Below are 23,628 nucleotides of genomic sequence, written 5' to 3'. Positions count from 1 at the left end.
TAGAGCTTTATCGAGTCCCCAGAGACCCCAAAGCGAGTGATTAAAAATTCCCATGAAAATGCTCCTCAACCTTGTGGACAGCCTTCCCAAAAGAGTTGAAGCTGTTATATCTCCAAATGGTGAACCAACGTCATATTGAACCCTATGGATCAAGAATGGGATGTCACTTAATTTCATATGTGAGTCAAGGCAGGTGAGCGAATACTTTTGGCAATATAGTGTATGTGGAAGATGTTATGGCCAAGTGAGACAAAAAATATACACTATGTGTGGCAAACAAAACTAATACTGCACATCAACCTGAACACAAAAAACCCACAATGAAAAATTGGGCAACAGGAAAGCTAGCCAGAGATCATATGAAGATTAATGGAACTGCCTGCAGAGCAATACTAGAAGAAAACCTGATACAAGCTTCATTAGGCGGCAGGACAATAATCCTAAACATACAGCCTGAACCGCAATGGACTGGTTTACATCAAACAAAAGTTATGTGTTAGAATTGTCCAAGATAAGGTCTAGACCTAAATTAAACTGAGAATCTGTGGCAGAACTTGAAACAAATGCATAACATGCTTTACATTTTTCTGTTTTTCAAAAACCCCAACTCAATAAAACACAAAGCTGCTTTTGGCTGTAATGCTACAAAATGTTCAAGGGGTATGAATCCTTTTGCAAAGCACTGTATTTTCAATTGTCTGTGTGCATTCAAGTTTCATTAATTCCCTTAAAATCCTTCCTACCTGTTTTAAATGTTAAAATTGCAGGATAATCTTGAAGAATCAATTTCCTGCCGGTCACATTGCCAAGATGATCAACAACAGCAGAGACCTGTGTTGGAGTTGTGTCCTTCTAAACTCCTGCGCGTTCGTTTATTTGGTCAAAGCATCTTAATTCTGTGCGAGAAGAACTAAACTTAAATGTCTAAGAAAACAAAACACGGACTAGAGGTTGAAGCTGATTCACCCGGCCAGGGAGAGAGGTGCTGTCTCTGTGTAGTCAGGAATACTTCTGCTTTTTTTCTCCCCTGCACCGTTCTTTTATTGAACACACACATACTACAGGAAATATACATTTTACATTTGTTGTGCAGTTTTCTCACACAGAGGAAATATACATTTTACATTTGTTGTGCAGCCCTTCTCAGTTTCTCACACATTCTCAGGAATCTTCAGAGAGAGGAGTACCATCCCTTCCTAATACACTGCCGGCTTCTCACGATACAGACAGAAAACACCTGCAAGCTTTAACCTTGAATAATAAACACTCATTGTGTGACCACACTAGAAGCTACTGTTTAAGGATTTTTCTAACTCTCAAAAGCATAACTAAAAACTCCTAATAATAATCAACCTATAAGCAGCAAATCCCAAATATATCTTAGCTTTAGCTACTAATGATAAGGCATTTATATTTCCACACCTGTATGAAGTACTCTGTGGCTGCAGTCAAGTTGGAAATGTTGATGCTCATGAGGGAGGAGTCATTGGTGTGGGGGTAGGAGAGCGTCTCACAAATGAAGCTGCATATCGTCACATTGTAATAGTGAGAAGTCATCTGCTTAAGTACAGAGATGTTCCAACTTAGATTCACCTGATCGATTTTTTTTAATTTCAGTTCAACCTAAATTGTTTCGCACCATGTAATAATAACTCAGAAACATCACAGGTTTTGTACTAATATAACTGGCTTCACTTTTTTAAAATCTTCCACAGGGAAAAGGGAAACTTTTCAGATAGCAAGTGCCATACAAGAACCTGAAAGGAAATTAAATTAATTAGATCAAAAAAATTTATATAGTCTAATTATTTTGTACCATATATTAAGTAAACTGGACAAATCTGTGTCTTTGCGGGTTCATGCAAGAAAGTTGGGGTAGGATTTTTCACAAATGGCTTTTTAAAGTAGTAACATTTCATACCCTGACATACAACCATGTGCTGCTCATCACAAAAACGAGCCAGTAGCTTGTCATTATTCTCGGACATGTCCTCCAAAGTTACACACCGAGCCTCAAACTTGCAGTTGTACCATAATTTGTAGCTCAGTTCTTCCCCACTGGTCCACTTCCAGCCACTTCTCTGCTTATGCAGACCAAGCCAAAAGCTGGCTGTGTTTGTTGGGATGCCATTGAGAAGAGCAAAGCATTTCTTCTCTGTGCTCAAGACGGCAAGGTCCACAAAGTGGCTCTGACAGAACTCACGGCCTTTGTCCCAGGACATGGGTTTTTGGACGAAGAAGTAACGTGAGGTGATCTGGCCTGCGGCTAAGCCATGGCATACCACTAAAAGAAGAGAAAACAAAATACTTTCTGAGTTGTATGATATCGCATTCAGTAAATCCAACATGCTATACAGTGATCTCTGATTTAGCTAAAACAAACTGATTTAAGCAAAGAAAAAAGCCAAAACAACCACAAAAACTTATCCTGCTTGGGAATTTTGAAATCAGGTCACGCTGCAGGATTATGCAAGAGGTATGGGGAAACTAGCGTGTGTAGAGTTTTAATATCATCTCGTTCAGGGGGCGTTTACAGGAATTGTTTTGTTTATGTCAACAATACAGACTAGTACATTTCTTATTCCCACAACTAGTGTTTACTAAACCTTGAAGTTTTTATAAACTTGTAAATCTGAAAACAATGAATTCATATCAGCAGGCTGTTAGCACTGAAAGCTGTTTGAATAATCTGAACATTGATGGCAATGAACAGCAGGAAGAACAAGGTGAGCTTTTAAGGGAGTTCCTAAAAATACCCCCAGGTAGCTCCACCTAGCAGTCTATTTTGGGATCCAGCAGTGAGCAAAAAGGTGACCTAAATGTACTTTGTCACTGTGAAATCTTAACCTGAGCAAACATTGCACGTAGAAAAGCTTGAAAGGTTTATGAAAAAAGAATAAACAAAAAGCTTTCTGCAAGTTGACCTAATCCCTGATCATTTATTAAGGAAAACCATTTAATGAGCTAACATACATGTTACAACACACTTTTTATTTAAATTGGTGTGAGTTTTGCTGTATTTTAATCAAGGTAAACACTGGTATGCTATAGTCATTACAGGTTGCTTTAGTTTACAATGTCTTAAAGACAATCTTTACACCATTGCTGCAACACTTTTTGATGAAAACATAAGACACCTAAATAAAGGGTCTTGCTTATTCTTTCTAAAAAGTAAATGTCCTTTGCATAAAGTGTTCTAGGCTTGCCACCTTACATCCAGGGATCTTCCCTCTACTTTCTGTGAGTCAATCTGAGAAAACAGGCCAATAATAAAATAAGTCACAGTGCAAATAGTGAATTGAGTTATTGATATAAATGAACTCTACAATAAGATTTTAATTGATTGAGTTTGACTGTATTTTAGTCAATACAGAACAGCAGCAGGCAAGTGTTATCCTCATGGTTATATGCGGTGATACCACGTTGGTTTCCAGATCTAATTTTGTTGTCAACAAAAAAACATGCAATTTGTATATTCAAGTGGCAGCAGATTTGTTATCCTTATGATAAAGAACCATCACAGGCCAAAAATATTGCTCAATCTGTATTTCTTCCACAATTAAATGAATTACAAACAGGGATGTTTTTCTGTTATAATATAATAAAATTCTGCCTTTGCGGCTAAATGTCAGTCATTTTCTACCGCTTATTCCATAGTGGGTCACGGGGAAGCTGGTGCCTATCTCCAGCAGTCTATGGGCAAGATGCAGGGTACACCCTGGACAGGTCGCCAGTCCATCACAGGGCAACACACAAACAACCATACACACACTCATTCACACACCTAAGGACAATTTAGAGAGACCAATTAACCTAACAGGCATGTCTTTGGACTGTGGGAGGAAGCCGGACTACCCAGTGAGAACCCACGCATGCACGGGGAGAACATGCAAACTCCTTGCAGAAAGACCCCAGGTTGGGAATCGAACCCAGGACCTTCTTACTGCAAGGCAACAGTGCTACCAACTGCACCACTGTGTGTTGCTAGAAAATATAAAGTCTGTGTTATATTAAATAGTCCATAGAGGAACCTACTTGTAGTTAGTTCAGGACAAATGTGCTGTAAATGTGCCAGATTTACGAAGAATGAATGCAAATACCCATTTCATTCACGTCTGATGAGAAAAAACAATTACCATCACACAAATGGAGTTTCCTCTTCCACTGCGTCTGTGAATCTCACCTGCGGTCTTCTGCTTTTCCACCGGCCTGGCAGCTCCATGTTCAGCATCCGTTGTCCCATATTAGCCCTGTTTCTAGTGCATATCTGAAGTTTGTTTATTAAATTCCTTGACCGAGTTGTTCATCCACGTACACTTATGCATCCTGGTAAATGTATATTGACTATCTTCAACTTTGTCACCTCATTTTGTCTTTATGTTACAGCAAACATCCTCAAATTACACATTGCAGCTTTTCAAACTATTCAAACTACTTCTTTCAGTTTTGATGCTTTTTTAAGACAAAAATCCACCCACAGTTATCTCCCTACTTATCTTCTTCACCAACATTTAAAAACATTGTTTCTTGTTTAATATCCACTGTTCAACCCTCAGGTCTATCTTCACCTTTTCTTGGCTTCTTTCTAATTTTGAAACCTATTCAATAAAAGTATCTAATGCTCCATATCTACTTTCTAAGTCTGAAACCACCTTGCAGTCTCTTTCACATTTAACTACAGATCCCAGAGGCAAAAGCTCTGGTCAGCTCCAGCTGAGAAGATGTTAGCGTTGCCAGGGTTTATGGCCAAGTGCAGAACTCGATGTGAATGACCTTAAAAGACAAAAACAGAATTACATTTTCATCACTAAAATCCATGAGTTGCTTTTGCATTTATTTATTGTCCATGTTGCAACATAACACGTAAAAGACATTTTAATTGACACATCCTTTTTTCCTCGGATGAAAAAGCGCAGTGATGACATATTGTTTGTCTACAGTTAGTTCCTGAAAGGATTATGTAACAAAACACTATCAGACACCCAGAACACTACAGATGATAATTTGATGATTTTTTGGATTGTTAATGTCAATAACAATGCTGAGTTGTCCTGAACTGAGACTGAACACTAATGACAGTGTCATCTGAATAAATATTTCACTTGTTAGGGATTTAAATTTCAAACTATACACGGTGGCTGACAAACAATGCCATGTTTGAACAGCTGACTGCTGATTATTAATATCAGCTGTCAGCTGATATCTTTTTAATAACCAAAAATCTTGTTTGTGATTAAAAACACTTACTTTTATATACAAAAGACAGCTAAAATGCTAAATGAACATCATTTAGAAAGCTTTTCTAGTCATACTGACAACTCAAAACACACTAGAGCCAAATTCATAAACACACAACAATATGCAGATGGTTAGGGAACCTGGGGTAAAGTGCCTTGCCTGGGCACATCAACATGTGGCAGGAGGAAACCCACAGCTTTCAGATTGCAAAATGGCTACCGACTGAGCCACAATCGCTCCTAAAATTTCTCATATTGTTAAAGAGTCCACGGTAGTTGCTGCACATGTACTCCTTTGTAAAGTTTTTAATAACTGTATTTACGAGGATTTAATATTTATTATATAATAATGATAAATACTGTGGACTTCAAACGTGCACACACCCCCATAAAACCACTGGTTTATATGATATAAAAAATGAGACCATGGTAAGTAATTTCAAAGCTTCTAAATATTAAGGCCTAGATGCACTACTCACAAAATATTGGGGTTTTTGCTTTCTAATAAAATTTTAGATTGCACTTAAATGCACCATAACCTTTACAGAGGAACCTAATTTGATATTCGCCAAACATTGTAAGCATCTGTCCAGCTGTTAGTATTTCAGTACTTATTGCATAACATGTTGTTCTCAAATGAGGCGATTAACTACAAAAATCACAACAAATATCTGATCCATCAGTGAATCTGGTTCAATTACAATTTGCATTGAAGCTGTCCTTTTCTACTTGCTGTTCACATTTATACACCATGTGACCAAGGAGACACCCAACAACTGATCAACAGCTCCTGGCCATTACGAGGCTTCAATGAGGATGTTCTCAGAGGGTGGTTGTCTCTGAGCTTACCCCTCTGAACCCCTGCATTTTCAGCTGAACGAACCAGGACCAAATCTGACAGAAGCGGGTCTGCCTTTTTTCACATTGAGCTGTCTTCACCCTTAAAATACCACAGAAAACTGAGACCTCGCATTTAACTGTTAGAATTCTGTCATAGTTTCGTTTTCACTGAAGACCCCCAGCAACAATGAGTCAGTGAGATCTGCCTCAAAAATGACGTGTCTGGGTGGGAGATGACATCAAACCGCAGCTTTCAGATTGCTATGGTAATATTACTCAGTAGTGCGATGATGCAGTACACTCATTCTCATCAGGGTGGTGTTAATGTGTTAAACGGAAATATGTGACTACCTCAGGAGAGGAACATTTAAGGTTTCTTTTTAATCTTCTGACCTGTAAGTTGGTGCATTCGGCAGAGAGAGGGAAACTCCCAGCTCCAAGAGGTGATAATGTTATGAGGAAGTCCATGACCTGTGACCAGATATCTTTTCCTTTCAGCCCATCTGAGACAACAGATCTGCAAGTTGAGTTATTGGGAGTACATCATGAAGCATTTATTGTGAGTAAATCATAATAATTATAATGCTTCGGACAGACTTTAAAACATCAGCACCTGTGAGTTTGTGTTGATGGAGGTTAAACAGGATCCTAATTGAGTGTCCCAGATTCTAAGCTGTCCATCTTTCCATCCTCCACCTGTAGCAATCACATTTCTCTGCCATGGACACCATCCTAATGCCTAGAGTAAAGAAAAAGAAAAAAAACGTAAAGATAAACACAAAGCATTGTCAATAGGGCCCAGAGGGTACAAGTAAATCCCGTTTGCCATGGTTCTGGGGTAACGGCTCAAAACAGTTTCAGTGAAAAAAAAAACAAAAAAAACTGCCAAATGCTAAGTTTAATTTTTAAGGAAATAACCTCTGTGACAGCACAGTATAGAAGGATACCACTACTGGTTATGTCATTGTAATAATAAAATCATTTAAACATATTTCCATCCAGTTTGTGGTAAACATGACATATATGGAACAAAACTAAAGAATATGTGTCTTGTAGAGAAGCTTGTACATATCAATTGTAAATTGTAACCTACAAAACCGACTTTTTGCAGGTCACTTCAAATGAACTCGTAGAACCAAAGATTTAGTCAAAGCAAACACCCACACAGGTGGAATCTCTCAAACCATGAGGAGTCAACAACCTCAGTAAGCTGTTTTTGTCCAGTTTGTTAATCTTAATGCCTGACAGCACATTGTGTAAAAACATACAAAATAAAAGTGACAAAGACTCAGGAAAAATAAAGAACACATGACTGACATGACTTTGTATCCTTCCGTTTGACATGGCATGGCTTCCCTCTTTCTCCTGCACTTATTTATTTTAAAGACTTTTCAGGAATGGATAGGAACCCAGGAATTTAAGAACTGCAGCCCTACAGTTAACCCCCAAAGTATAAGATTCAGATTTAGCTAAAACAGACTACTTAAGCAAAGTAAAAAAAAGACTAATTTTATTATTTTATTTAATTCTTACTGAAATCACCTTAACAGCGCTGGGCTGTTTCATTGTTATAATTGGCTGGCAAGATGTTTTGATCCCTGCAATGGCCCTGTCCCAAATATGGAGAAGCCCCTCTTTGGAGCCACTGGCAAGCCATTCGTTTCCCGGTGACCACTTCAGGCTACAGATCCCCTCCTCCTGGACAGCTGCCCCTACAACAGGCTTAGAAGCCCGAGGGTCAAGGTGATGGATGTGTCCAAGAGTGGAGCCACTGTGAGAATGTGAACACTGTTAGATAACAGCAAAAAATATGATTTGAGAAAAACAATGTATTATTGGTCGTCATAATTCACATAACTTTCTTCTAATCCAACTTTTGCACTAAGCCAGTCTTAAAATAATGAAGAAAGCTGTTTAAATAACTAATTTTTTGCTAATGATAAATGACTGTCCAGTACCTGCTGAGTAACTGCTGTTTCCAGGAAAGAGCTGACACCAGAGACACGTGTGACTGAAGACGGCACACATTCTGCTTTTGGTCAACATCCCACAACTACACCTCAAATGGAAACAGTGAGACATCAAAAACCGTCACCCTGGAACAATAAGTCTCACACTTCCCCTCATGGAGACCACCAAAAAATGTTTCAATTGATTTTAAAGCTTTTAGCTCACCTGTATCTCCCCTCGTCTGTTCCCTGTGCAGAGAGCTCTGCCATCCCCACTCCAGCTCAGACAGGAGATGGACAGACTCCTGCAGAGAGGTTGACCTGGATCTGGACTTGACTGGAAGTGTCCAACCAGGGCACGAGTTTCTGAGTTCCAGAGATAAACAGCAGAACCCAGCGCTAATGCAATCATCCCATCACAACTGCAGTCGAGAAGATCGGCATCTGAAAGGACAAAGATAAGAGATGGACTATGAGAGGCTAATTTGCACCCAGCTGGCAAGAACTGACACAAAGTGATTGTACTTAGTTTGGTATTACAGGATAACAGAAGTCCCTCTTTACAGAAGCATCATTTTAATGTTATTTACAATCATAGCAACCACAATATACATACAGTCGACAAATATAAATGTTTTTCCTATATTTATTTTATAAAAGTCCTAAATGATCAGATCTATATGGGACTTTAAGATAATATATTCTAGACAATTAACCCCTAAAAATCTGCTGGAATAATTCAATATTTCTGGGATGTCTTGAAAAAGCAGCCTGTAGTTCAACATAGCTAATCTTTTTGGTATTTCAGAGGTGTGTGTAAATCCTTCCTTAACTCATTTTTTGTTGTTGATGTCCTTTGATGTAGTTGATATTCATGGATTATGACCAACCTCTCAAAAGGTCAATGCAACAATAAGTAATGTAACCCTGCTTTACTATTATTATGTTAAATAGTTTGAAGCAATTTTTAAATTCACTTTTAAAAGAGGATATATTATCATTTTTGCAACTGTTCTTTTCCAAATGTATTTAGGCTTGCTATAATTAAAGTGCATACAGTAAAGATTTCTATGGGGATTTATTCAGTGATGAGGAGGAATGATGTCTGAGATCAGTAGCTTGGAGACATAACAAACTGGCACCCTCCTGGAAGATTTACAGGTAGACTGTCATGAGCCTCTTCTAATTTATGCAGTGATTGTGTAAGTTTAACTTTTCTCCACATAATAGACTCTTGTTTTACTCATGAGGGTTTCATTAAACTACAGTAATGTAGCTGTAAAAATATTATTCCCAGTACATCCTCGGTCACACCACTCAAACTATATAAGTCTGTCCACAGTTAGTTTTTTCACATGTTATATGGCCCAAAAAGTCACTTTAAGCTAAACCTACACATGAGATGAATGAAAAGGAAGTTTAAATACACAGGTGGCATCTGCAACTTTCTCTTTCATGTGGCTCAGATAAAAAGAAAAATCAATGCTACAACAGCTAGTTATTGGTAAAGAAAGCATCTTCTTTCTGCTCATAAACAACACCTGTAGTTGGCTAGTTAGTCTGGTTAAAAGGTTCTTTTTGTTTAAAAAAAAATACAATTTAGCATTATTTTTCTAGTTTAAAGAACAAAAGTACAGCCATTCGTAACTATTTCTTATTTAAATTTTTCCACATCTAAAATATAATTAGATGTATTTTTTAAGCTTTTAAGCTTTGAGGTAAGGCCCACTTTGAGCAAAATCATAATGCAAATCCAGTTAGACTGTGGTTAGAGACCAGGCTAGATACTACTAGTACCACAGGCCTAAAAAGAATGGATTTGTGGCCCTTTATGTAAACAAAAAAGGAAAACTTTTACAAAACCAGTGTGCCGCTGTTGAAACCCAAGGATGTGCAAATAAAATGTTTTCGCCCTGCAATTTTGAGTACATTTTATTTCTACTTTATTTGTATATCATGGACCTCGTTAATTCCTACCTTGTGATTGATTGATTGATTGCTTGGTTGATTAGTCTGTTTCATGCAGACAAGGTGTTGTGCATCTTTAGGAGTAGAAACAATGATCTGTCCAATGTGGACAATTTGCAGTGCATTGAAAGAAATTACTTATTTTGATTTATAGTCGCATACAACTTTCTGCAGATTGAAAAAATGACCGCTGTTTCAGTAGAAGAGGAAATTGTGCCATTACCCACAGTGTACTCCCCATCTATAAACCACACTTTTAATCTCATTTCCTTAACATGTAAATCTGACTCAAAGCAGCATGTGAAAATGTCCTTTGCAAAGAAGTTTAGTCGTGTATCTTCAAAACATTTATGTGAACAATAAACAGATGAAAAATAAGAAGAAGACGGTTAAGCATTTAAGAGTAATCAATAGAAGAATTAATAAATTCAAAAGTTAAGAAATGTCTACTTCCAAACCCCCCTGTTAAAAGTATTCTTTCTTACAGTAGTCATTCAGCAGGGATGGTGTCCACAAAGTCATTTGTGCCTTTCCCTTCACACTCATGTTGGCAAAAGGCTTCAAATCATGTGTTCCCTCATCAATATCTGCAACAACAAAACAATGCTTACATACATAATTTGATATACTGTCACTTAATGGATAATATTTATCGACTTACATAAAACCCTGTGTGTTTCTTATCAAGATGTTGTTCAAATGTCCTGTTACTTGTCTCAAGGTTTTTTAGATCTATATAGGACTTATATAAAACTTGTATAAGTCATTTATGTAAGATTTGAGATTAGCCACTATAATAATGCAGGTCAATCTAAAGAAATAAATTTAAAAACCTTAACATAGGCCCCTGCCAGCATTTTCTGTTGTTTAAGAAAAGAAATCTGTAGATCGATCAGGCTATTCATTGTGGTTTTCTGATTTGAAGTTAGATAGTATCAATTTAACAAATCACCGAAATGTTCAAATTCATGACTCACCAGTTTGCTGGGAACTCTCATTTGACTGACGTACAGCTCTCCAAATCCACTTCACTCTCTGCAATCGTAATTTATTATGATTCAATTTGAAAATATGTTTTTGAATGTGTGTTTCAATGTGTGTAGGTTTATCATCTCAGCTGGATGAGATAGTTTTAGGTACTGAGCAGCATAAAAATACTAAATAAAACAGATCTGACCCAGTCTTTGAATAAACAAAGTACAAATACAGTTCTGCTGAGAAGTTTAAATACACATCATAGGTTGAAATGTAAAAATTTGGGAATTTTAATGATTTATTTGGACCTTTCTATTTAACTTAACAAAAAAACTCCACTTTCCTCAATTGTCAAAATTATACATACAGTTTAAACAAATGTCTGTCAGTTGTAACCCAACAACACTCTTTTTGTAGCCTCAGGAAGTGTCAGGCAGCTTTTCTGGCTGGATATTTGGTCACTTTTCCAGCAAAATCTGTAGAGATAAAATGGGTTTGTTTCTTGGTTTTTGAGCATTGACCTCAAAGTCAAAGTTAAGTGTAGTTAATCATTTCAGCTTCTGGTTTTGCCTATTTTTGTACTTCTGTTCATTTTCCAGGTTTTGGGTATTTTGTTGAGCTTGATTTCTGATCATGTTAACTATGTTTTCCAATGTTTAGATAGTTTGCATGATCCGAGTGTACTCTTCTGTATTCATTCTGTCAATATTAGTTCTCTTACAGAGTTTCCTAAACTTCACCATTGTTCCTAGAACAGGCAAACAATTCAGTTTAAACTTGTACACCAAATTCAGATGTTTACTCAGTAAGAGACAACTTCTTGAGGAAAGACCATAGCTATATGGTGCACATCTTTATTACAAACCTTATTTGTTGACGTTTCTGTGTCACCCCATCTTCTGCTTCTCATTGTGTGTTGTTGAGGCAAGTTAAAAGGCACAAACATCTGACCGCAGTTGCCCACCAGAGATGACTCAGACTCAACTACATAACGTCACAGAAAACCTTGATTACAAAACAGAAATTTACTAACTCTATTTGTACCTAAGACAAAAAAGATGGGGATCGTGCATTTTCGTGTAAACCAAAATGAACTGAAATGAAACTACAAACAATATGTCAAGATGAAGATTTTTAACATCACGAACTGCAAATGTGTGAGTCTGCAGCACAAATGTGCACTGGTGTGAGTCTTACACCTTCAGTTGTACCCTTAAAGCAGATTAAAGCCAGCATAGATGCTGCAAGATGCAATGATATTTATTTTTTTCTAGTGTCAATTTTAGATACCATTTTCAAAAACAGGAAGCCAAAACAATATGAAGCAATATAATGCCAAATTGTGGCAATTACTGGGATTTACTGATAACATTTATTACGTTATTATCGTAAGAAGAAGGTGTTGCAGAGTGTTGTGTTGCACCTTGCATGTGTTTCTGCAGGACATCATGTGCTTGCTTGTGTTTTGTCGGTGAAGGTTCGAGCTCCAGCCTCTGGCAGACTCTGTCAAACTCAAAGCGAGGGTCACAGCGCCACCCAGAGGGCAGAGGCGTACTCGCAGCTGGACCTCCTCTGCTGCTCTTCTGGATGATCCGCCTCCTAAAGCGTTTGTATGCGAGCTCATCGGCCTCGATTTGGCCCTGTGAAGAAGAGAAGAAGAATAGAAAATATTTTGCTCCAAAAATTACATATTTTATTAATTTCTAACTATGACTGACGTAATCACTCCAAAACTTCCTACAAAGTCCGAGAATCCGCGTTTGTTTCCGGTCGGGAATTTCACAATAAAACGTGTAACATATGTGATTAAAATTATAGGAAAAAATAATCTCTCAGGGAAATTAGAAAGACATTTCTTCCAGTGGCGATTACTCTAAGACTGCAAGGGCAGCTCAGTTTCCCCTAAAATGTTAAAAAATAAGTGATCAAATATATACTGTTGTGTGTACATGTCATTGACTAAATATGCGCTACAACGCGCTCAACTTTTGTTCAGAATCAGCTTCTTATCACTGGTAACAACGCAGCTTTCCTCTCACTCATTCCCGCAGCTTCACAGAGCTTTAAACAGTGAGTTCAATAGCGAAGTAAAAATGCTGGGCTTTGTTTCGCCCATCGGACGCTCAGCGTCTCTGGGGGTCTATGGGACAGTGGGCTGGCCTCGGCTGGTTCCGGACGCTCAGCTTCTGCATGATGATTGGATGATTTGTTTGAGGCTGAATCCATTTTTGATTGACAGCGAAATGAGCGAATCAGCGATCTTGAAATTGAGCTTCCCCTCCTTGAAAGACCAGCATCCTCCACTGATTTCTTCATAACTCAAAATAATAGATACTGAAGGTACACATTGGGCCTTTCCTTACAACAGGTGGCAAATAATGCAATAGTGGATAAAAAGTGTGTTTTGGGGTCTGCTTATTGTTCTTATTCAGTTTTAATTGTTAAAATGATCAAGACATATATGAAAATCCCACAAGTCTTTAACTTAAAATACTAAAATAAACTTTATATCAATCATTACTTTATTGATTGTGCAGCTATTAAAAATGGGCAATTCTCTGTTGTGACAAAATGTAGTCATATTCAATAAATTCAATAAAGTCCAAGTGAAACATTAAATAGATTAATTACACACAGACTGATGTTTTTAAGCTTTTATTTTAGTGGTCATGATTTCTTGCTTACAGCTCATACAAACACAACATTTAAGATTAGAATATTACATCATACCAATAAAATAAATCTAATATATTGTACTGAAACTCTCACGGATAAATGTAAAAGTTTACATTTTATTTGTTGTTTTGTAAACTTTCTCAGAAGGTTGGTGGTAAATTTCATTTTGTACCCCTTTGTATTTTTAAAATGACCCGTTCAGAAAATCTAGAGGCAGCTTTCTCAGGAATTGCAGCTTTGGCAATGCAACCATCATGTAACTCTTTAGGGGACATTATCTAACTGCTTCTTGGGGTTAGTTTAGGTTCACATCATAACTATCAGAGAATGTTTAAGTAATTCTCCGCAAAGGTTTCCTGAAGGCGAGGTGGTAGTTTCAGTAAGTAACCTTCAGGGAACATTACATAAAAGTTGCGTGAATGTTTGTGAGCTTCGGGTAACCGCTATCTGATGTTCCCTGAAAGCCAGCTGCAACTTTTCAGGGAACATTTTAATAAAATTGTTCCACAGTTCACTGAAGTTTATTTGAAATGTGTACAAGAGGCTAAGGTTAGCTGTAACTGTTACTGTCAGGAACTCTTTAGGGAACGCCACGTAAACATTTATTGGAGGTTAGCTGAAACTGTACAACGAACATTTACAGAAAAACGTTCACAATGCAAGTTTAATTAGAATTGGATTAGGTACCACTGGTACAACATTCAGGGACCCTTTAGGGGGTCTTTCCTAGGATTTCCTGATGGTCCGTTGAAATGTTAACGCTAAATTGTGCCAAGGTTCCCTGAAGAAACAGTTGAAAAGTTAGCAGTGCAAGCTTAATGTAAGGTTAGCTGTTACTCTAATGATCTTTAGGGACTCTTTGGGGAACATTACCTACAGGCTTCCTTACGGTTTGCTACAACCTTTGCAGCGTAATGTTGAGAGAGCCTTAGGGAAATGATACATGAAGGTCACCTGAATGTTTGAACTTTAGGAAATCTTCAAGGAATGTTCCCTGAAGGTTTGCTGCACTTTTCATAGTATAACCTTAAGGAAACCTTGAGGAAGCGTTACATAACAATTATTAAGTTTAAGCATTTGACAGTTGCATCAAGATTCTGGGGTCTGATTTTGTGATGAACCATTGATTTTACCACTGGTATTTCCAAGGGTATTTTGCTACTTGGAACCTAAAACGTAGCATTTCCCACCTGTCTGCATGAAAAAAAAATAGATCAAAGTGAAGTCTAAGTCCTGTTGTAGGCTGTTATTGTTTTAAAATATCTGGCATTATGGTGGTTAGTATAACAAGTTTTAGAACCACTAGTTTTTACCTCCACGCAACGTTTAAAAACTGTTGTTTCTTTTGAAGGTAATGAGTTTCCTGTTTCATATGTGTGGGTTTTTCCCGGTTAACTTCCGATTACTTTCCTTCTCGGATCCGCCCAGACTTTTCTGCAGGATTCCTAACTCTCCCCTCCAAGATGGAGGCTCTTGGAGGTTATCCCACCAAGTCCTCCAACGCCAGGATAAAAAGGTTAAGGGTCCTGGTGAGTATGACTGTCGGTGTGGGGTGTTTGTTCCTTCTGCAGACGCAGCTGGTGAAGCCCAGAAAACAAAATGACTTTTATTCGTTTGAGGTGAAAGACGCTAAAGGGAGGATGGTTTCCCTGGAGAAGTATAGAGGAAAGGTACGTCCACATCATCACCAGGCGTCTCAGGCTTTACAATACATTTCTGCAAACCTGGTTCATTAGAAAGTATAAAGAACGTTTCGTTAATTCCTTCTTTCCTAACATTACATTCTGTGTTTTGTTTTATTATAATTGCACATTGGTTTTCCTCCTGTTCAGGCATCGCTAGTTGTAAACGTGGCGAATCACTGCCAGCACACAGAGGCGAGCTACAGATCTCTGCAGGAGCTGCACCGGGAGCTGGGCACCTCTCACTTCAACGTCCTGGCCTTCCCCTGCGGCCAGTTCGGGGACACGGAACCCGGATCGAGCCGCGACATCGAGGCCTTCGCCAAGTCCACCTACGGCGTGACGTTCCCCTTCTTCAGCAAGATCAAAATCCTGGGCACAGAGGCCGAGCCTGCCTTCAGGTTCCTCACAGGTTGGCAGGGAAGCACGCAATGTCTTAAAGTTGATGTTGCATGTTTACTGTTCCGGTCAGAAGGTTACACGCAGCGGTTGTTGACTTTAATAGATTGTTTTGATCCGTATTTTTCGGGGTGAAATGCAACAACACGCAACTTCCACTTGCATTAAGTGTTTATTTTCTCTGCCCTACACATGGTTAAACCAAATACAGGGTCAAACAGATGCAGACATTCAGCCAGAGCTTTTAATGAAGGTTGCTGAAGGTGAGAATGGTTGTTTGCATTGGGCAGTTTCTGAAACATAAAAAGGATTGTGAAATATTTTCAGATAGCCCCACTAATATTTGGATACAATTTCCCTTGCACGTTTAACTTTTTTATAACCAACAATCTTCCAGCATCATTTTCGCTGGATATTGTAACACCATGATGCGCTGAATTAGAGTCCATTTTATTGTTTTCTTTTCTGGCTCAGCCTGACCTAGGCTTTTAAGTGTCATCCACAACTTTCTAAAAGGATTTAATTTGAAGGGACATTCTACAATTTGTTTTGATGTGTGATTGAGATCATTGTCTTGTTAGAACACCAAATTGTGTTCCCCTCAAAAGAAGGAAAACGGGTTAGTATGTTCAGAAACAATCCAGGAACCAGCGGGGCTCAAGACGAGCAATAATTTGAGTCTGCTTGAACACCTGTCCACTGCGAAACATCACCAAGTACTGTAAGGATGTTAATGTTCAAGAAGTAAGCTGCTGTTCCAACAACTAGCTGTCTTCATGAAAAGCCAAGTCTCTTCTGGAGAAAATTTCCAAACAATGACAGAAACAATGTTGGGAGAGGTCGAGACGAGGCTTTCACTCCTAATGTCCCTTTACAAACTGTCATGCATGGTAGTGGAAGCATCATACTGAGGATCTTTTTTGCAGCCAGTGGTAATGGCATATTTCACTAAGGGGATGAACGAATCAAGAAGTTAGACTACCTCCAAACTCTTCAACTTTACATCAGCCTACCAGCTAAATAGAAGCAGGTTAACATTTATCTTCTTTAACGTCCTGACCACAACCATGTTGCAAATTTGTCAAATCCTGGACACCATCCATATAAAATTCAATCCACTTATTCTCCCAAGAAGAATGGTCAAAATTCCTGACAAAATGATTCTACAAGCTTGTTGACAGCTACAGGAGTGTGTTGTTTCTTTAACCAAATATTTGAAGAGATAATGAGATAGCGGACTCCTTCACGTACGTGGGTGTTCACCTGATCAAAAAAAAATGGATTAGGGTCACAACACTGATGGTCTTTACAGGAAGAGCCAGCTCAGCATCTGCTAAGGACCTTTTTGACTCTGTGGTGGCCTCAGCCATCTTCTGTGGTGTAGTTTGTTGGAGAAACAGCTTATTTACAACTTTCAGGAATCTGATAGATAAGCTCATCATGAAGGCCAGCAGTGTCCTAGAATGCCCCCTCGAGCAAGTGCAGGTGGTGGGAGACAGACGTACTCTGGCAAAAATAATATCACAGTTGCAAAATGCCTCAAACCCCATGCATGAAGCTGTTGCAGAACTGGAAAGCTCAGTTAAAGACTGCTGCATCCTAGGTGCGCAAAGGAGCGTTATCACAGGTCCTTGTTCCCTGCAGCTGTTAGACCTTATAACCATCACATTTTATTGAGTGTTTCCCAATAAACTCAAACTCAATAAGCTGTTTACATCCCTGCCCTTATTTGCACAGTTTTTCCATACTCATACTGTAAATAGCATTTTGTTGTTTTTTAAGCACAAACATTCATGCATATTTTGTAAATTTGCTTTAAATGATCATCCTGAATAGAAACTTAGGAAATTATCCTACTTAGTTTCACATTTCTTTGAACCTGAGTATGCTATTTTTAATAACTGTATAGTGTTTTGTCTTCTGTTCTTTATTTGCCCTTACTCTACAGTCTCTTATACCTTTTTTTGTGATTATATTTTACTTTTGTTTGAATTTGCATGCTTCCATGTTGCATGGTACATTGTGACTGGGACACCTTAATCTCCCCACTGAGGGACAAAAAAATGATAATTCTATTCTGTGCTTTTATATATAATTATAACACTGTGAGTTAGAGAAAAGCCACAAAAAGTTCAAGCTGTTGCACTTGGCTTTTGTTTCATAAGATTAATTCAGCTAGTCATATAATCATTCCACTCTGAAAAAAAAACTGTTCAATTAAATAATATAAAACCCAAAAATGAATAACATTCACATCCATGATGAGTGAGTTAAACTTCTCAGCAGAACTATGTCTGTATTGTTTTACCCGATAAGGTCACCACACACATGCAAGCAGATAAAAAAAGGGGCTTAGAAATATAGAAATAGTTTTCTGCATAATTATAATCTATAATAATAGAAAATTATCTTTGCTTAAAGATGATTTTGATTTTATGTGGACATCTGTTTTGCCAACAGCCTGCTTGATGATGTCATTAGGGGTGTTTTAGAAATAATGCATTCAAACTGTTTTTTATGTTGGTTTTTTTTTTTTTTTTTTAAGATTCTGTCCAGAAAATACCAAAGTGGAACTTCTGGAAGTTCCTTGTGAATCAAGAAGGAAAGGTGGTCCGGTTCTGGAGAACAGATGAATCCATGGAGAGCGTCCGAAAAGAGGTCACATCGCTGGTGCGAGAAATTATCATAAGGAAACGCGGGGAGCTATGATGGCAAATACTTAGTAGATAAGGGACATTTTGCCACTTTATATCAAAAGGAGCTGTGCTGGTAAAGCCAGGAATGCCTGAAGTATGATCACAGGGCAAGTGTAAGAGATCTGTGGCTCTAGAAACATACACACATTATGCACAAGTGTCAGTGTGTATTGTGAGAGTTGGTCATTCTTCTGGGCAGTAACCACCAAAGCTAAAGGTTGTTTAGCCCTCGATGTGCCTTTTTAAATAAAAACATTATTTGCCTTGTGCATTTTGCAATCTTTCTAAAGTTTACAGTCTTGTTTTTAAGATGAAGCCTGCCATTTCAACTCTTAGTGCCTGATTTGAGCCTCTTAAAATGTATTGCATCTTCCTAACAATAAAATAATATACCTCAAGTTTTTAAGTTTGACTTATTTAGTTTTTATATGCAAAATATGATACATTTACCTCACTACCACACCCACATTTTATTTGTAGCTGTGAAAAACCTATGCTGGCCTTATGAATTTAAATGTTGTTGCTTGATATACAGGTCCTTCTCAAAATATTAGCATATTGTGATAAAGTTCATTATTTTCCATAATGTCATGATGAAAATTTAACATTCATATATTTTAGATTCATTGCACACTAACTGAAATATTTCAGGTCTTTTATTGTCTTAATACGGATGATTTTGGCATACAGCTCATGAAAACCCAAAATTCCTATCTCACAAAATTAGCATATCATTAAAAGGGTCTCTAAACGAGCTATGAACCTAATCATCTGAATCAACGAGTTAACTCTAAACACCTGCAAAAGATTCCTGAGGCCTTTAAAACTCCCAGCCTGGTTCATCACTCAAAACCTCAATCATGGGTAAGACTGCCGACCTGACTGCTGTCCAGAAGGCCACTATTGACACCCTCAAGCAAGAGGGTAAGACACAGAAAGAAATTTCTGAACGAATAGGCTGTTCCCAGAGTGCTGTATCAAGGCACCTCAGTGGGAAGTCTGTGGGAAGGAAAAAGTGTGGCAGAAAACGCTGCACAACGAGAAGAGGTGACCGGACCCTGAGGAAGATTGTGGAGAAGGGCCGATTCCAGACCTTGGGGGACCTGCGGAACCAGTGGACTGAGTCTGGAGTAGAAACATGCAGAGCCACCGTGCACAGGCGTGTGCAGGAAATGGGCTACAGGTGCCGCATTCCCCAGACCTGGGCTACAGAGAAGCAGCACTGGACTGTTGCTCAGTGGTCCAAAGTACTTTTTTCGGATGAAAGCAAATTCTGCATATCATTCGGAAATCAAGGTGCCAGAGTCTGGAGGAAGACTGGGGAGAAGGAAATGCCAAAATGCCAGAAGTCCAGTGTCAAGAACCCACAGTCAGTGATGGTCTGGGGTGCCGTGTCAGCTGCTGGTGTTGGTCCACTGTGTTTTATCAAGGGCAGGGTCAATGCAGCTAGCTATCAGGAGATTTTGGAGCACTTCGTGCTTCCATCTGCTGAAAAGCTTTATGGAGATGAAGATTTCATTTTTCAGCATGACCTGGCACCTGCTCACAGTGCCAAAACCACTGGTAAATGGTTTACTGACCATGGTATCACTGTGCTCAATTGGCCTGCCAACTCTCCTGACCTGAACCCCATAGAGAATCTGTGGGATATTGTGAAGAGAACGTTGAGAGACTCAAGACCCAACACTCTAGATGAGCTAAAGGCCGCTATCGAAGCATCCTGGGCCTCCATAAGACCTCAGCAGTGCCACAGGCTGATTGCCTCCATGCCACGCCGCATTGAAGCAGTCATTTCTGCAAAAGGATTCCCGACCAAGTATTGAGTGCATAACTGTACATGATTATTTGAAGGTTGACGTTTTTTGTATTAAAAACACTTTTCTTTTATTGGTCGGATGAAATATGCTAATTTTGTGAGATAGGAATTTTGGGTTTTCATGAGCTGTATGCCAAAATCATCCGTATTAAGACAATAAAAGACCTGAAATATTTCAGTTAGTGTGCAATGAATCTAAAATATATGAATGTTAAATTTTCATCATTACATTATAGAAAATAATGAACTTTATCACAATATGCTAATTGTTTGAGAAGGACCTGTAGTTGCTGAAAGCAAATACATCCTTTTTCAGTTCTAGGATTTCACGTTAAGATATAAGATAAATGATCTGTTTTTTAACATTTTCTAATTTTAAAAAACCTTGTATGCAAATGACAATGTAATCAACACTATCGATATTAGTCAAAATGAAATAGAAAAATGGGTTATCTCTATTCAATAGCTTGTACAGCCACCTGAGACTTAGCAGTCTCAAATAATTTTAAAGGAAATGTTAACCAACCCTTTTTAATACAACAGTGCTGTATAACTTGTATGACTCAATTTTAATTTTTAGCTGTCAAACATTGACTCTCTTTGGTTTGCAGAGGAGGTCATGGCCGAATGAATGACTGCAAGGTGTCCAGGTTCTCGTTCTGCAAAACAAGCTCAAATGATCAATCCTCTACCGTGCCTGACAACTGAAATAATATGGTGTGTTTGGTTTTCTCCAATGGCTGCATGGAGACACACTTGTTAGTACTGCTGCAAGGCAACCGTGCTAACAAGAGCAATTACTGTTCCAATCTCAACCTAGGGTCTTTTTGCATGTTCTTGCACTCAATGATCTCTGGAGACAAACAAATTGGCATAAATGTCCTCCTTGAAGGTTATGATGGTCTTAATTTCTCTCCACTTGTTAATAATCTTTCTCACTGTAGAATGATAGACTTGAAGTTTATGGAAAATTGCCCTAAAACTCTTCCAGATGGAAGAGATTTGCTGTTGTCTTTCCATCTTGGTCTTGTGTTAACATTCTCCTACAAGCAAACCGCCAAAACTAATGATCAGTGGATGAAATGCATTGATTAGTGGCACCTGTCTGCTGCTTTTCTTTCTTAAATTTCAGCAGCAGCTTAGTTTCTCTAAACGCAGCTTTACAGGCTTCATATTTGGTAATAATGACAGTGTTGTGTTTTTGCATTTGATCTTGGATTTAAGTAAATAAAGAATCTGGTAGGCCTGATAATTTTTATAATATTTTTACACCTAAAACCCCTTGACTGGAAGAGGTGTGCTTACTCATGTTTAAATTGCAATTATTTCTCTGTATTGTGCCTTAATCAGAAAAACTGAATAAGATATGAAACTACAAGATCATCTCTTAATTTAACCATCATGTTAACTAAAAGCAGTAATTGCACAGGGCCAAGCTGTTGTGGATTTCTCGGACAGGTGGAGGGCAGCAGCAGGTAAGCTGGTACCTGAAGACACAACCAGCTAACGAGACACTGCCGACAAACCATCCGAATACACCGGAGATCCATGTACAAAGTCCTCCAACGTTTGCTAAATTAACGTAAATGCAACTGTTAAGGTAGCAGAGCCGTGTGAGCTGACAAAGGACTTGTCAGCTAACATTACACTGCCTCCATACCAGCCACAACTGAAAGGCCTTCTCCAACAAACATGACTTGTGGCATATCTTGCATCCAGGTTTCAGCAGCAGGTATGCCTGAGGTCATCTGATAGCAGCAGTGAGGAGTGCAGCTGAGGGCTGTAGAGTGAACAGCCAGCAGCAGAACACTGCCACACTGTCACCACCACCTCAGATCTGCACAATCAAGTAATCATAGTGATTTTGATTTAGTTTTAATAGTAATTTATTTTTTTATCTTACCTTGAAGGGACATGGTCTTCTTTTTCCTATTAAATCTCCCGGCATCTTCCTAATAAAGAGGACAAATGAAAAAATTCAGCTCATATTTCAAAAACAGTTTTAGTGCAAAGTTAACCAGTAAAAGCAGGTCTAACAAGACTGAACGCGATTAAGAAAGTCATCTAAAAGCTTTTATGTCTCGAACCACGGCAGAGCTGTGGTTTGTTTAAAGTTTGCATTTGTTGCCAAGGAGTAACAGCAGCAACAGATAAAATAAGTTACACTCATAGGCTACCACTCCACATATTCCATAAATCGATCTACTTACCCACTTATGTGGATATCCATTTGTGAATATTTCCCCTTCTCAAAAAGACCACTTTCTCTTTTTGACCCCTTCTGCCTGCGCAGACCCGGGTCATACCTGCCCTGGTGCACCTGTGGTCGTCTCCTCTACTGCTAGGACTCCTCTCCTAAATAGTGCTGCAGGGCGGACAGCAGAGCGGGAAGCTCCGTTTTCTGCTCTGCCATTGGCGCTCGGGTCCACTTTTTTTCCTCTTAGCAACTTCTTCGGCGATGCTCTCCGCGTCCTTGTTTCCACTGCAACAAATAAGCAGACAAAGCTAAGAAAAACAGCAACGCGGTAAAGCTTTAATAGAAGAGGCGGCAACGTGCTGTAGGCCCAACGAGAACAAACTTGCTTCACTTTTATTAATCTACTCTAGCCGGAAAAAATATTACACCTCACAAATTGGATTTATCAAGAAAGAGTGTAGATTAAATGTCTTATGATCTCATTTAATAATCTTTATTTGTGTTAAAAAAGAGTGGACAAGCAGTAGGTGCTAACAGAATTGCCATAATAAGTTCGGTGGGATCTGTTATTATATTATATTATGTTAGTTATATTATATAATATCATATCATATTATATTATGGTCTTTTATCACGTGATAACTCACACGTGCATTTTTATATTATTATTACGTTGTTAAGAAAATTTAAAGGAAGGAATTCCGTTGCTTAAGACATTTACAATAAGCAATGCCTTACATGTTTAAATAAGCGAATTCTTAACTAATAGCTGTTTAGATTAACTCATTCTGAAGTTTGTACAAATATTGCATTTATAATGTTACTAAAAGTGAATTAAAAGTTAAAGAAAGTGGCAGTGTATTTATTTATAGGTTACAAAATAGATTTTAAATCGATCAACTCGTGTCTTTGCGATATATATATATATATATATATATATATATATATATATATATATATATATATATATATATATATATATATATATATATATATATATATATATATATATATATATATATATATATATATATATATATATATATATATATATATATATATATATATATATATATGCTACTAATTATCTGACTGACTGCCTATTTGTAGGTTAATTTTGCCAGTAGGACACAAACAATTACTGTCAGAAAATTAAATCTGAAAAGAATCTGATTGAAATAAATCACTTCCGT

The 23,628-nt window shown here is 38.0% G+C and overlaps 2 protein-coding genes across 5 annotated transcripts; one reads left to right on the top strand and one right to left on the bottom strand.

The window, feature by feature from the left end:
• Nucleotides 1–951: 951 nt before the first annotated feature.
• Nucleotides 952–22,655, bottom strand: LOC124878629 (cell division cycle protein 20 homolog B-like). Of its 3 annotated transcripts, none has more exons than XM_047382696.1 (13): nucleotides 22,449–22,655; nucleotides 22,142–22,190; nucleotides 12,393–12,609; nucleotides 11,835–11,953; nucleotides 10,972–11,029; nucleotides 10,480–10,581; nucleotides 8,253–8,470; nucleotides 8,036–8,130; nucleotides 7,611–7,848; nucleotides 6,691–6,816; nucleotides 6,471–6,594; nucleotides 4,137–4,773; nucleotides 952–2,284 (listed from the first exon to the last, which is right to left on the bottom strand). In XM_047382696.1, exons 1-12 carry the CDS (start codon nucleotides 22,466–22,468, stop codon nucleotides 4,676–4,678), a joined length of 1,464 nt encoding a protein of 487 aa, XP_047238652.1. In that variant the 5' UTR covers nucleotides 22,469–22,655; the 3' UTR covers nucleotides 952–2,284; nucleotides 4,137–4,675. The 3 variants fall into 3 exon arrangements, with proteins under 3 accessions (XP_047238652.1, XP_047238651.1, XP_047238653.1); XM_047382695.1 differs by having other exon boundaries at nucleotides 4,184–4,773; XM_047382697.1 differs by having other exon boundaries at nucleotides 4,184–4,773; nucleotides 7,620–7,848.
• On the top strand, nucleotides 15,024–18,820 carry gpx8 (glutathione peroxidase 8 (putative)). 2 transcript variants are annotated; one of them, XM_047382699.1, is made up of 4 exons: nucleotides 15,024–15,174; nucleotides 15,265–15,315; nucleotides 15,478–15,739; nucleotides 18,272–18,820. In XM_047382699.1, the coding sequence occupies exons 1-4, from the start codon at nucleotides 15,109–15,111 to the stop codon at nucleotides 18,433–18,435; spliced, it is 543 nt and encodes a 180-aa protein (XP_047238655.1). In that variant the 5' UTR covers nucleotides 15,024–15,108; the 3' UTR covers nucleotides 18,436–18,820. The 2 variants fall into 2 exon arrangements, with proteins under 2 accessions (XP_047238655.1, XP_047238654.1); XM_047382698.1 differs by having other exon boundaries at nucleotides 15,043–15,315.
• Nucleotides 22,656–23,628: the final 973 nt, after the last annotated feature.

This window comes from Girardinichthys multiradiatus, chromosome 12 (genome assembly GCF_021462225.1).
Source record: "Girardinichthys multiradiatus isolate DD_20200921_A chromosome 12, DD_fGirMul_XY1, whole genome shotgun sequence".
NCBI classification, from domain to species: Eukaryota; Metazoa; Chordata; class Actinopteri; order Cyprinodontiformes; family Goodeidae; genus Girardinichthys; species Girardinichthys multiradiatus.
The sequence above is the reverse complement of the archived record's forward strand: the minus strand, read 5'-3'. Positions and strand labels throughout refer to the sequence as shown.

Excerpts from the sequence above, each read along its gene's own strand:
- gpx8 (XM_047382698.1), top strand. The coding sequence starts at position 15,109 with ATGGAGGCTCTTGGAGGTTATCCCACCAAGTCCTCCAACGCCAGGATA. Across the intron at positions 15,316-15,477 it reads TGGAGAAGTATAGAGGAAAG|GCATCGCTAGTTGTAAACGT; the intron begins GTACGTCCACAT and ends CCTCCTGTTCAG. Across the intron at positions 15,740-18,271 it reads TGCCTTCAGGTTCCTCACAG|ATTCTGTCCAGAAAATACCA; the intron begins GTTGGCAGGGAA and ends TTTTTTTTTAAG.
- LOC124878629 (XM_047382696.1), bottom strand. The coding sequence starts at position 22,468 with ATGGATATCCACATAAGTGG. Across the intron at positions 7,849-8,035 it reads AAACAGCAGTTACTCAGCAG|TGGCTCCACTCTTGGACACA; the intron begins GTACTGGACAGT and ends ACATTCTCACAG. Across the intron at positions 6,595-6,690 it reads CCATCAACACAAACTCACAG|ATCTGTTGTCTCAGATGGGC; the intron begins GTGCTGATGTTT and ends CTCAACTTGCAG.